We start from the raw sequence: 13,270 nt of genomic DNA on the forward strand, positions 1-13,270 counted from the left end.
ACTTCTCTGGGTGTGGTACTTTCCTAAGAGCAAAGTAAATTATACTTCTAAATATTCATTTCAATTCCACTCATTTGTAGCACACAGAAAAGTCAGATGGATCTGGGTAAGCAGCAAAAGTTAGTAATGAATGGTACAAGCAACACTGTATCCTCAAATCCCAGGAAAAACCAGTAAAGATGAGTCATTTAATAATAAGGTTTGCAAAGAAAGCTATTGTTTAAAAAGAAACACAGAAATAACAAGAGTAACCACTGTGGAAATGTTGATCACTAATAATTTTCCAAGAAAATAATGAAAAATAAGTGCTCCATAATAATTAAAATAATTAAAAATAACACCTCCAACAAGGAAAAAAGTTAACTGTACCCACATACATAGTTTCATCAATAGATTGACTGCATTCCTGGACTGCTGCTTCCACCACAGATCGTTCAATCATGTTTGATGACACTGAAAAGATAATTTCAAAGTCAAAATTTAAAAACAAAAAATTAGTTCTTTCCACAGACAGCTCTTTCCCCAAAAATAATTTGCAAATATTAACACTGGGATTCTCATTACACAGTTTTTAGAGAAAAATAGTGTTAGGTGAGAACAATAACAAAAGCCTTATCTCAAATACCTCAATCTTCCACACTCAAAGTTACAATACCTTAATATACAGTCAAATGCCTTAATTTTCTAAACACCGTTTAGTTATAAGAACATTTCTGGGCCAGGCTTGGTGGCTCACACCTATAATCCTAACACTTTGAGAGGCCGAGGCAGGAGGATGGCTTAAGCCAGGAGTTTGAGACCAGCCCAGGCAACATGGTGAAACACCATCTCTACAAAAAATACAAAACTTATCTGAGTGTGGTAGCACATGTCTGTAATCCCAGATACTCAGGAGGCCAAGGTGGGAGGATCATCTGAGCCCAGGGAGGTGGAGGCCACCATGAGCTGTGATCACACCACTGGTACTCCAGCTTAGGCCATAGAGTGAGATACTGTCTCAAAAAAAAAAAAAAAGAAAAAAGAAAAAATTCCTAAACTCCCAGTTTTAATAAGTTTACATTAGTGTAACTTTATCACAACTGCTCTGTTTCAATGAGCATGATAATAACAATAGTAACAATAGCAGCTACCACTTATTAAGCATTGAGTAAACGTGTGGCACCATGCTCCGTACTTGATTTACAAGTTTATTCCATTAGGTAGATGTCCTGTAAGACTGATGTTAATATGCCCATATCTTACAGATAGGGAAAATACAACTTTGAGAGGTTGAAAAATTTACCCAAAAACTAGAAGAGATAGAGAGCAACACAAACCCAGGCCTGATTCCAGAGTCGGCTCTTTTTTTTTTTTTTGAGATGGAGTCTTACTCTGTTGCCCAGGCTGTAGTGCAGTGGCACAATCCTGGCTCACTGCAACTTCCACCTCCCAGGTTCAAGCAGTTCTGCCTCAGCCTCCCAAGTAGCTGGGACTACAGGCATGAGCCACCACGCCTGGCTAATTTTTTGTATTTTTAGCAGAGACGGCGTTTCACCGCGTTAGCCAGGATGGTCTGGATCTCCTAACCTCGTGATCCATCCACCTCAGCCTCCCAAAGTGCTGGGATTACAGGCATGAGCCACCGTGCCTGGCCCAGAGTGGGCTCTTTTAACCACTTTGATATGTTGTCAGGCAAAATACCATGTGCCATGTTAAATCAATGTATAACAGGGACAAGTATCATTTTCTAAATTTTTAACTGTAAAGGAATTTTTTAAGCAAAGTTATATGTAAAATTCTGCCTTTAGGAATGAAAATGATAATAACAATTTATCCTATATCATGGAATATGTTTCTTCCTATGTAATTGAAGAGACTAGCATCTATATAACATTAAGAGTGAACTCAGTACTTTTCAGGTGGAGAGTGAGCCATACCCACTTCTACCCTCAGGGCGCTATAAATATCAAGACTTTTTTTCCAAGGGGAAGAGCATTTTTATTTGCAGGCCCATGCTTGTGGTATGAAGTTAAGTATTTAACAAAAAGGTCCCTGAATCCCTGTGGCATTGTGGCAGTGGCAGGAGGAAATATGGTGACGCAGTTTTACTGACAGGCTGAATAGAGAGGTCTCTCAGAAAACTCCCCCAAGTATCCAGCTGAAATGGACTGCCAATCATAAAACAGTGGAGCAGAGGTTTAGTTTATGGTTTGCTGGCCCCATTCTAGCTTCTTTGGGCATGTTTCAACAGATGTGAATTCCCAAAAAAGAACATGAAGGAGGAGAGGAGGGGCCGGGCCCAGTGGCTCACGCCTGTAATCACAGCACTATGGGAGGCCAAGGTGGGCAGATCACATGAGTCAGGACTTCAAGACCAGCCTGGCCAATATGGTGAAACCCTGTCTCTACTAAAAATACAAAAAGTAGCACAGCGTGGTGGCATGTGCCTGTAATCCCAGCTACTCAGCAGGCTGAGGTAAGAGAATCACTTGAACCCAGAAGGCAGAGGTAGCAGTGAACTAAGCTTGTACCACTGCACTCCAGCCTAGACGACAGAGTGAGACTCTGTCCCCCCGCCAAAAAAGAGGGAGGAGGGAAGCAGTGTGTAGAAAGGAAATACCTTGAAGGAGTTCCCAAACCTCTACCTTCCTGGGTCCCTTTATGTTTTATAACTTTGGTATACTCAGGAAAGAATGACCATCTTTTATAGAATATGCTTTTCTTGAAATCCACTTACTATTATTATTATTTTTTGAACTGGAATCACTCTGTCATCCAGGCTGGAGTACAGTGGCACGATCTTGGCTCACTGCAACCTCCTCCTCCAAGGTTCAAGTAATTATCCTGCCTCAGCCTCCTGAGGAGCTGGGATTACAGGCACCCACCACTACCCCTGTCTAATTTTTGTATTTTTAGTAGAGATGGGGTTCGCCATGTTGACCAGGCTGGTCTTGAACTCCTGACCTCGGGTGATCCACCCGACTTGGCCTCTCAAAGTGTTGGGAATACAAGCATGAGCCACTGCACCTTGCCCCCTTATTCTTATCACGAGCATTATATAATTTTGAATAAATGTCGATTTTCTATAGTTTGATTTCAGTAAAATGCTTTCCAACTCTGTTTAGTATATTTATTATCAGTGCATTAGAATTGCTTTTTATTGAAAAGTTACTGGCTCTGCCCTTTAACTTAGACTTACAAAATTAAGTTAAAATGACTAGCCATTCTAGAAAAATTTAAAAAAAAAAACACAAAAATCCCTGAAGAAATCAAGAAGGGATGGCAGCTCTGCTTACTTTACTCTTCTTTTTTCCTCCCAAACATTTAGAAGTATCTCACTTAAATAAGACGAGGTAATAGGCACTAGGAGAGACAAAGTGACCATAAAGGACCAGATCAAAATCAGAAGCCAAGTGCAGAAAAGACAGTGATGACACCTCCAACAGGGGAGAGGAACTATAAAAGGGCCCTTGGGCTAGGCATGGTGGCTCATGCCTGTAATCCCAGCACTTTAGGAGGCCAAGGCAGGTAGATCACCTGAGGTCAGGAGTTGGAGATCAGCTGGGCCAACATGGCGAAACCCTGTCTCTACTAAAAATACAAAAAGAAAAATTAGCCGGGCATGGTGGTGCACGCCTGTAATCTCAGCTACTCAGGAGGCTGACTCAGAAGAATCAGTAGAACTCGAGAGGCAGAGGTTGCAGTGAGCCGAAACCACACCATTGCACTCCAGCCTGGGAAACGAGCAAAACTCCAACACACACACACACACACACACACACACACACACACACAGGGCCCTTAGGAGTCATCCTAAGGTTCCAACTAAATCAAAGTTTGAAAATCTTCATTAGTAAAAAGAAAAAAAAATTAAACTAAAAGTATTGCCCCTTGGGAAGAAATGCTACCATGCATATGTCTTATATCACTGGGACATCTTAATACTGAAACCTCCACTTCAATTTAAATCTATACATCTAACTGAAGATACAGAACTATATTAACAATTTTAGGAGTTATCAGAAAATATTACTTACAGGGTTGTTTTTCAACTGCATCAATTATCTTTTCCAGTTTATCTTCAAGCTCTAATTCACCGATAGACTGAAGAGCTTCTGTGAGGTACTTAATAGCTTCACTAAGAAAAGGAAAGAAAAAATGAGGCATGTCATTAGTAATTAAAGGCTAAAAGTTTTCTGCCAAAAAACGGCAAACACTCATCAATCTGACATTTAAAGAAAGAACCACTAACTTCTCTCTTCAAGTAGTACTCACATTTCCTATGCTTTCTGAACAAAACCATCCTGCTATGCCATGCTAACATAAAGCCCAAAATCACATCCTTCCTCTAAGAAGCCTTCCTAGACCAGCTCTACCTGCTGCAATCTCCCCTTTCTTCTGAAACTGTTAAAAATTACATTTACATATACCTTAGTTCTGATCTATCATATTAGCCTTGTATTACTTATTACCCTACATTTAAGGCAAGGGTCCATATGCCTCCATGTCAAGCACCATATCCTGACACTCAAATATTTATAACAGACACTCATATATTTAATTTGATAATGCATTTGTTCAAAGTAAATTCCAGTAATTTCATCACTGTTTTCAACTGTAAAATAAGAAAAACAAAGGCTTTAAAAAACTATGATATTAAAAGTGGGAAATGTCAACAATAACATTTTTTTAAATAAAAAAATTTAAAAAACAATTAAAAACTATGATATTTGAATATAATCATAGAAGCAACACTCATATTAAAATCACATGAATTTTTGTTTTATGAAAGGAGAGGTTAGCACTCCCCTTGACAAAGATGGAAGAGGCTCTCAGGCCTGAAAATATGCATATGGTTAAGGCACTGCCACCTGCTTCATGGAGTATGACCATCATTAAAAAAAAAAATCACATTAATTCCTGACTTAAATGCTAAAAATGCTCAGAAGGAACACTGTCTATTAGCTAGTTACATGCCATTATGTATTTGTAACACACAACTTTAAACCTCACATCAATATAATTGCTGATTATAATAGTAAACAATTAGCTAATTACATGCCATTCTGCATTTGTAGCACACAACTTTACACTTCATATCAATATTATTGTTATACTCATCACACCAATTGTTCTATATTTATTCATTTTATTTTATTTTTATTTTTTTGAGACAGAGTCTCGCTCTGTCACCCAGGCTGAAGTGCAGTGGCACAATCTCAGCTCACTGCAACCTCTGCCTCCCGGGTTCAAGCAATTCTCTGCCTCAGCCTCCCGAGAAGCTGGGATTACAGGCACCCACCACCACGCCCAGCTAGTTTTTGAATTTTTAGTAGAGACGGAGTTTCACCATCTTGGCAAAGCTAGTCTTGAACTCCTGACCTCAAGATCCACCCACCTCAGCCTCCCAAAGTGTTGGGATTATAGGCGTGAGCCACCGCGCCCAGTCTAATTGTTCTATATGTTGAGTTGCTTATTAGTTGTTTTGTGTATAGGTGTTGGGTCTCTCCAATTTATTATAGATAACTGAGAACTAAGTTCTTATCAATAACTTTAAAACTAAAGCTTAGAACTCTGTGCCATCCTTCTGCAGAGTCTAAATACACTTGAAGGTGGTCCATAAATATTTGACCACTGAGTCCCTAAAATCACATACATTTTGGGTGCATCTTGGGACAGCTCTTAGCATACACCAAAGCCTATAAAGCCATACAGGGTCTTGCCCCTGCCAAATCCCATTAAGCTCATACCATGTCCCTGGCCTTCCTGGTGCTCTCCTGCTTCGGGGTCTTTATGTGGCCATTTCCTCCCACTCTTCTCTCCACCTAGTCAGGTCCTGCTCATTTTCTTTTTTGGGGGGAAGTCGGGGGGACAAAGTCTGGCTCTGTCGCCCAGGCTGGAGTGCAGTGGTGAGATCTCAGCTCACTGCAAGCTCCGCCTCCCAGGTTCAATTGATTCTCCTGCCTCAGCCTCCTGAGTAGCAGGGATTACAGGCATGCACCAAGCCCAGCTAATTTTTTTTGCAGGAGCAGGGGGGTGTTCACCATGTTGGTCAGGCTGGTCTTGAATTCCTGACCTCATGATCTGCCTGCCTCGGCCTCCCAAAGTGCTGGGATTACAGGTGTGAGTCACCGTGCCCGGCCAAGTCCTGCTTATTAACAGTCAGCCCAAACCACTTCAGTGAAGCTTCTCCTTTACTCTAGAGCAGTTTATATACCTTATTATACACTCTCATAGCACTTCTTTCCTGGAATCCCTTTCACAATTGAGATTAAATAGCTGTGAAATAGTCATTTAATATACATGGTAGACAGAATTCTAAGATGGCCCCTAATAATCCCTGAGTCCTAGCAGTCACACCTATGTAATCCCCTGCCTTTAATTGTGGGCTGGACCTAGTGACTTGCTTCTAAAAATAGAATAAAGAAAAAAGGATAGAATAACTTACTGTATTGTAATTTTGAAAGTAAAATTTTAAAGTAAAAACAAAAAATTTAAAAGTAACAAGATGTCATTTCCTTGATTAGGTTACAAAAGATGGTAACTTCATAGTTGCTGGCGGACTCTCTGGATGAAGCCATGTTGGGAGCCCACATGGCAAGGGACTGAGGTAGCCTCCAGCCAAACCAGGAACTGAATTCTGCCAACAACTGAATGAACTTGAAGCAAATGCTGCCGGATCAACAGTTGAGATGACCCATCTTGACTCCAACCTTGTGAAAAGACCTTGAAGTTGAGAACCCAACTAAGCCACACCTGAATTCCTAACCCTAAGAAAATGTGAGATAATAAATGTGTACTCTTTTAGCCTCTAAGTTGTGGGGTAATTTGTTACGCAGCAATAGAATACATTATCTGCCCCCTACAAAGCTTCAGTGTCTTGCTCTCTCTTGCACCCACTTGCCCCAGCAGTGTTTTGCAGCTAACAGACTTAAGTATACTTATGACTGAAATAATTAATGAACAAAAGCTTAATCTTAGGTCAAATTCTAAGTGAAAAGACAGTTAATTCATCAGCTGCTCATAGCTGCAAATGTCAAGGACCAATTGAAAAAAAATTCATTATTTTCCCCCAAGGCATATCCACTACTAACCCAAAAGCACAGTTAAAAGTCCCATAAAGGCTGGGCGCTGTGGCTCACGCCTGTAATCCTAGCACTTTGGGAGACCGAGGTGGGTGGATCACCTGAGGTCAGGAGTTCAAGACCAGCCTGGCCATCAAGGTGAAACCCCATCTTTAAAAAAAAAAAAGTCCCATAAAACTCAAAATTACAAAAACCAACCAAAAATCTACACATACAAGAGCAATCAAAACTGATACAGAGAGGTATATCCAGTCCAGCAGGTATTTAAATATGTATAAAATATTGTATTCTAGGCCAGGCGCCTGTAATCCCAGCATTCTTGGAGGCCACGGCGGGAGGATTACTTGAGCCCAGGAGTTCAAGATCAGGCTGGGCAACATAGCCAGACCCCTGTCTCTACAAAAAAATACAACAAAAAGCCAGGTATGGTGGCGCACGCCTGTAGTCCCAGCAGGTTGAGCCCAGGAGGTTGAGCCTGCAGGAAGTTGAGGCTGCAGTAAGTCAGGTCCGCACCACTGCCCTCCAGCTTGAACGAGAGCGAGACGGTGTCTCAAAAAAAAAAAAAAAAAAAAAAAAAAAGTATATACATACACAAAGAACTCTAAAAAAACGGAGATTTATTGAGAGAAATCTTGGAAACGTTCAGAAGTTCTATAGGTCCTCAAAAACACGGATATGCCCAGGAAACCTGACTTTCATATAAACTGGCAACTGCAGACATGCAAGTGGGCTTTCTCGGGTCTCTCATCTGATGTCTCAGCAACCTCCTTGGGAGCCTGAGAGCTGCCCAGATCACAATGCTGATAACTGGCTGCCATAGACAGGCTGCGGCTTCTCGAGGTCAGTTTGACATGTACAGAAGAGCCTCGATCTGCCTAGAAGAAACATTTAAACTCCTCGCGTGCGTCGGGGAAACCAAAGAAGGCATGGCAGCCTCAAGATCCACCTCGCTTCTTAGAACATTTGAAGGGTCTCTGTCATTTAAGGTCAAGCCCTCTCTCGGCGCGCGGGGAGCCGCCGCGGTGCGTCTCGCTGCCCCACGCGGCGGTCGGGTCCCGGCTCTTCCCTCTCGCCCCTCAAGCTGCCCGAGCTCACTCACCCCCGGAGCAGCAAGCCCCGCAACTTGAAGGCGGAGAGCGCCCGGCTCCGCAACCGCTCCGGCGCCATATTCGCCATTTGGCGCCACCACCTCAGCTCCGCCCCTTCCCAGGCGCGCCCCGCCCCAGCTCCGCCTCTTCCCGGGCGCGCCCCCGCCCCTACTCGGGGCGCTCTGGACCCTGTTAGACCTCTGATTGGTCCCCGCTGCCTGCGCCGCAGCAACGTGGACCTAGCAGTTCGCAGTCCCGGAACGGGTAGGGTGAAAGTGGTGACCGCCTCGCGCTCCTTTGCTGCGGGGAAACAGGGCCAGAGCGTTTTCCCTGGTGTCGGGTTGGGAATGTGCTTCCCTTACCCCAAGTGCATCGTTGAGCTACAGCGCTCTCACCGCTGCCCTAGACAAGCCACGACCGCGGCCGGGTTTCTCTGACCCAGGATTCCTCTTTCGAGCTGTGAGAGCTGTTGGGTTCCCTACTTCGCACAATCTCTGGAAATACTGTGCCTCGACATTTACTGGAAGCTGTTATAAATCTTCATCGCTCCCACTACACCGATTTTTATTTAACTTAAGGGCTTTGTGTGCGCCATGCACTGTCATAAGTGCTTTTTTTTTTTTTTTTTTGAGACGAAGTGGCGCAGTCTCGGCCCAGTGCAGCCTCCGCCTCCCGGGTTCAAGTCATTCTCCTGCCTCAGCCTCCCCAAGTAGCTGGGACTACAGGCGCCGGCCAGCACGCCCAACCAACTAGATGTTTGTATTTTTTTTATTTTTTTTTTTTTTAGTAGAAACGGGGTTTCACTATGTTGGTCAGGCTGGTCTCAAACTCCTGACCTCGTGATCCGCCCGCCTCGGAGTCTCAAAGTGCTGGGATTACAGGCATGAGCCACCGCTCCTGGCTCATAAGCGCTTTAAATGTGTGAACTGATGCGTTGTCCATGACAGCGGAAAGAGCTGTGTGCTGTCTTTTCCACAACAGCCCCATTTTACAGATGAGAAAACTGAGACACAAAAATGGTAAAGGGCTCTCTCAAGATGAAACGAAGAGTTAAGTGGTGGAGTCACAATCTGAACTCAGTTATTCTGATTCCAAGTGGACTGTCGATCTGAACTCAGTTATTCTGATTCCAAGTGGACCGTCGATCTGCCACACTTGAAAACGCTTGCTCCAATGAGTTGACTAAACCACGGAGTGCTTATAAGTAAACACGCAGCTTATAAAACATGAGGATGATTTCACAGTACCAATATATAGTGACCTCCAAAGTATACAGTGTTTTTCTTTCTTTCAAAAGAGCAAAGTCTAATAAAGGAGGGGAAATAAGAATATATGTATTTGTTTTTGCATTTTAAAAAACCTCTGGGGGCCCGGACACAGTGGCTCACATCTGTAATCCCAGAACTTTGGGAGGCCGAGACTGGCAGATCACTTGAGGCCAAGAGTTCGAGACCAGCCAGACCAACATGGTGAAACCCCATCTCTACCAAAACAAAAAAATTAGCCTGGCATGGTGATGCGCCTGTAATCCCAGCTCCTGGGGAGGCTGAGGCAGGAGAATTGCTTTAGCCTGGGAGGCGGAGGTTACAGTGAGCCGAGATCATGCCACCACTCCAGCCTGGGCAACAAATCGAGACTATCTCAAAAACAAAAACAACAACAAAAACTCCGAAAGGTTAAACCAGAGACTACAAAAGTAATTAACTGTAAAGGGATGAGGGGGATAGGGATGAAAGTAAAGTGTTTCTTTACAGTGAGACTTTTAATCCATTTGTATGTTTTACATATTCAAACAATAGAAAAGAAAAAGGCGAGCTTAAAATTGAAAGCATACTAAGCCAGGCACGGTAGCTCATGCCTGTAATCCCAGCTCTTTGGGAGGCCAAGGCGGGCAGATCATGATGTCAAGAGATTGAGACCATCCTGGCCAACATGGTGAGACCCTGTCTCTACTAAAAATACAAAAATTAGCTGGGTGTGGTGGCGCGTGCCTTTAGTCCCAGCTACTTGGGAGGCTGAGGCAGGAGAATCACTTGAACCCGGGAGGTGGAGGTTGCAGTGAACCAAGATCATGTCACTGCACTCCAGCCTGGTGATAGAGCAAGACTCTGTCTCAAAAAAAAAAAAAAGCATACTAAAATTAATACAGCTAACTGTATATTAAATTGGTAACATAACATCACAAGTGATTTTTGAACACAGTTCTCTTTATTTAGTGAAATATTTTCCAAAGACAAAAAGCTACAAAGAACTTCTGAATTTTTCTGTAACAAAGGATAGGAAATAAGAATAGAAAGACAGACAGTTAATTCTCAATATTGTACCTGTGATAGTTAGATTTTATAAGTAGCCACCAACAATAATTAGTGAATACTAAACCATTGCTACTAGGGGAAGTACAGAATTAGGTTCCTGTGAGCCTCTGGTCACAATGTTTTCATCAACTGATCAATATATAACCTTGTTTTATGTATGTTTTTATTTAAAGACATCTTTATATTGTGATTCATTAACACTGAACTCAGGGCCAACAGCACTATAACTCACAGCTGAAGAAAGCTTACTTATCACATGTATTTTCTCCATAAGGCACATCACAACCTTCTTGTGTCTTCAGACTCTAGACAAAACTTCAGCACTATGATTGGAGGCCACTTTTAACAGCAAAATCACCAACAAAAATAGCAAAAATGCTGAAAACATGGCACTAAATATGCCAGAAAAAGGACACTTACTTATAGTATGAGAGATGAAACAAAAAGGCAGTGTCACTCTGTTTAACCTCAGCTGGGAATATAAGTGACAGGCAACTCAAATGTTTTGCTTCTCTATGCATATCCTCAAATGACCATGAAAGCTTCCAACATTGATTTGGGAATTACAAATAAATGTTAGTGAATAGGTGAATTTGCAAATAAGGCATGCACAAATAACAGGGATTATTTGCTTACCAGTAGACGGATGAACAAGAAATAAATGGTTACCTATGTGTAGGAAAGGAGGGGGGATAAGGATATAAAATGATAAAGCTATTAGGTAAAGTGTTTTAGGAAAAGGATATTTGCACAGTCCCAAAATATCATCCTCCAGATTACTGATAATTACAAAGGGAAAAATGTGCTTTTACAATGGAACATTCAGAGGTTACCACCTTAATCAAGTATCAAACTTAGCATTCCAAATAGCAGGACAACATTATGTTACTGTTCCAATTAGACAAATCCAGAATGTGGAACAATCTAAAAACCAACTGGCCTGGTCTCTTCAAAATTTTTTGTCATGGGGGGAACCAGGCAGCAGGATTGATCCAGATTGTGGTGGCCAGTCTCTAAGATAGCCCCCAATGGGCCAGGCACAGTGGCTCAAGCCTGTAATCCCAGCATTTTGGGAGGTCGAGGTGGGTGGATCACCTGAGGTCAGGAGTTCAGGACCAGCCTGACCAGTATGGTGAAACCTCGTGTCTACTAAAAATACAAAAAGTAACCAGGCATGATAACGTGTGCCTGTAGTCCCAGCTACTCGGGAAACTGAGACAGGAGAATTGCTTGAACCTGGGAGGTGAAGGTTGCAGTGAGCCAAGATTGCTCCACTGTACTCCAGCCTGGTGACAGAGCAAGACTCCATCTCAAAAAAAAAAAAAAAAAAAAAGAAAAAAGAAAAAGAAATAACTGTTGGTTTTCTTAGGTGTGGTAATAATATTGTGGTTATGTAGATAAACATCCCTATTTTTAGAAAATGTGTAAAGTGCAACATTGTACCTACCACTCTCAAATAAATCAACAAAATGAAAAAGACACACACACACATACCAACAAACATAAAGCTAGTATCATAGTATTAATAATTATTAACCTTGAGTGGAAGATACACAGGTATTCCTTGAACTATTTTTTTCAACTTTTTTTGTTTGCTATTTTTCTTTTGTGAATGCAAAACATTTAATTTAAAAATGTTGCCGGGCGCGGTGGCTCAAGTCTGTAATCCCAGCACTTAGGGAGGCCGAGGCGGGTGGATCACGAGGTCAAGAGATGGAGACCATCCTGGTCAACAGGGTGAAACCCCGTCTCTACTAAAAATACAAAAAATTAGCTGGGCATGGTGGCGCATGCCTGTAATCCCAGCTACTCAGGAGGCTGAGGCAGGAGAATTGCCTGAACCCAGGAGGCGGAGGTTGCGATGAGCCGAGATCGCGCCATTGCACTCCAGCCTGGGCGACAAGAGCGAAACTCCGTCTCAAAAAAAAAAAGTTTACACTACAATATACAAAATAGCTATTATAAATGCACATAGTGTATTCTATAGCTGCCAGGTTTACTTTTTTTTTTTTTTTAAAGGAAACTGTAAGTTACACTGTGGTTAAGACTTGTATCTTCACCCTTGAAAAAGCTCACATTCTATCACAGTGATGTATGGTCAGACTTAACAGCCCCAATTGTTAAACACTTGGATCAAGTCACAACCAGTTTTATTGCAAAAGGACCCTGTACACATTTGTCAATTCTAGTACCTTAATAGCTACCTAACAAGTCATTAACATACAGAAACATGCATCATGAGAAGCAAAAAATATCACCCATCCCTTCTGCATATTAGCAACTTGTCACTCCTGAGCAACAGTGCTCACATCACTGAGGTCTGTGAACAGTCACTTTTCACATTCATCCTGAGTGAAAGATGGAATGACTTAAGTACAAATGCAACATATTATAAACAATTTCCTACAAAAAAAGTCACAAATTCAACCAACGTATTTTACAGAATTTACTACAAAACGCCATAAAAACTGCCTTCACTTAAGCTCTCTCTCCCCGTATCCGGCGAGGCAACTGGATGTCTTTGGGCATGATGGTGACTCTCTTAGCATGGATGGCACACAGGTTAGTATCTTCGAACAGACCCACCAGGTACGCTTCACTAGCCTCCTGCAGCGCACAGATGGCACCGCTCTGAAACCTCAGGTCGGTTTTGAAATCCTGCGCGATCTCCCTCACCAACCTCTGGAAAGGCAGCTTCCGGATGAGCAGTTCGGTCGACTTCTGTTAACGACGAATCTTTCTTTTTCTTCCTTTTTTTTTTTTTTTTTTTTTTTGAGACGGAGTTTCGCTCTTGTCGCCCAGG

The 13,270-nt window shown here is 42.4% G+C and overlaps 1 protein-coding gene and 1 non-coding gene across 2 annotated transcripts in view; one reads left to right on the top strand and one right to left on the bottom strand.

The window, feature by feature from the left end:
* POLE2 (DNA polymerase epsilon 2, accessory subunit) overlaps nt 1-8,249 on the bottom strand; it is a 37,921-nt gene extending 29,672 nt beyond the window's left edge. The window contains exons 1-3 of the mRNA XM_064365844.1: nt 8,164-8,249; nt 4,017-4,117; nt 378-453 (exon numbers count right to left, since the gene is read on the bottom strand). Coding sequence (XP_064221914.1) covers nt 378-453; nt 4,017-4,117; nt 8,164-8,240 — 254 coding nt within the window. The 5' untranslated portion in view covers nt 8,241-8,249. The remainder of the gene's footprint in view (nt 1-377; nt 454-4,016; nt 4,118-8,163) is intronic.
* On the top strand, nt 4,758-4,880 carry LOC135270477 (U6atac minor spliceosomal RNA). The gene has a single exon (XR_010338651.1). It is a non-coding gene; the product is annotated as a U6atac minor spliceosomal RNA (small nuclear RNA).
* Nucleotides 8,250-13,270: the final 5,021 nt, after the last annotated feature.

The sequence above is a fragment of the Aotus nancymaae genome, unplaced genomic scaffold (genome assembly GCF_030222135.1).
Source record: "Aotus nancymaae isolate 86718 unplaced genomic scaffold, 86718_ANA_hifiasm-v0.15.2.pri h1tg000062l, whole genome shotgun sequence".
NCBI lineage: Eukaryota > Metazoa > Chordata > Mammalia > Primates > Aotidae > Aotus > Aotus nancymaae.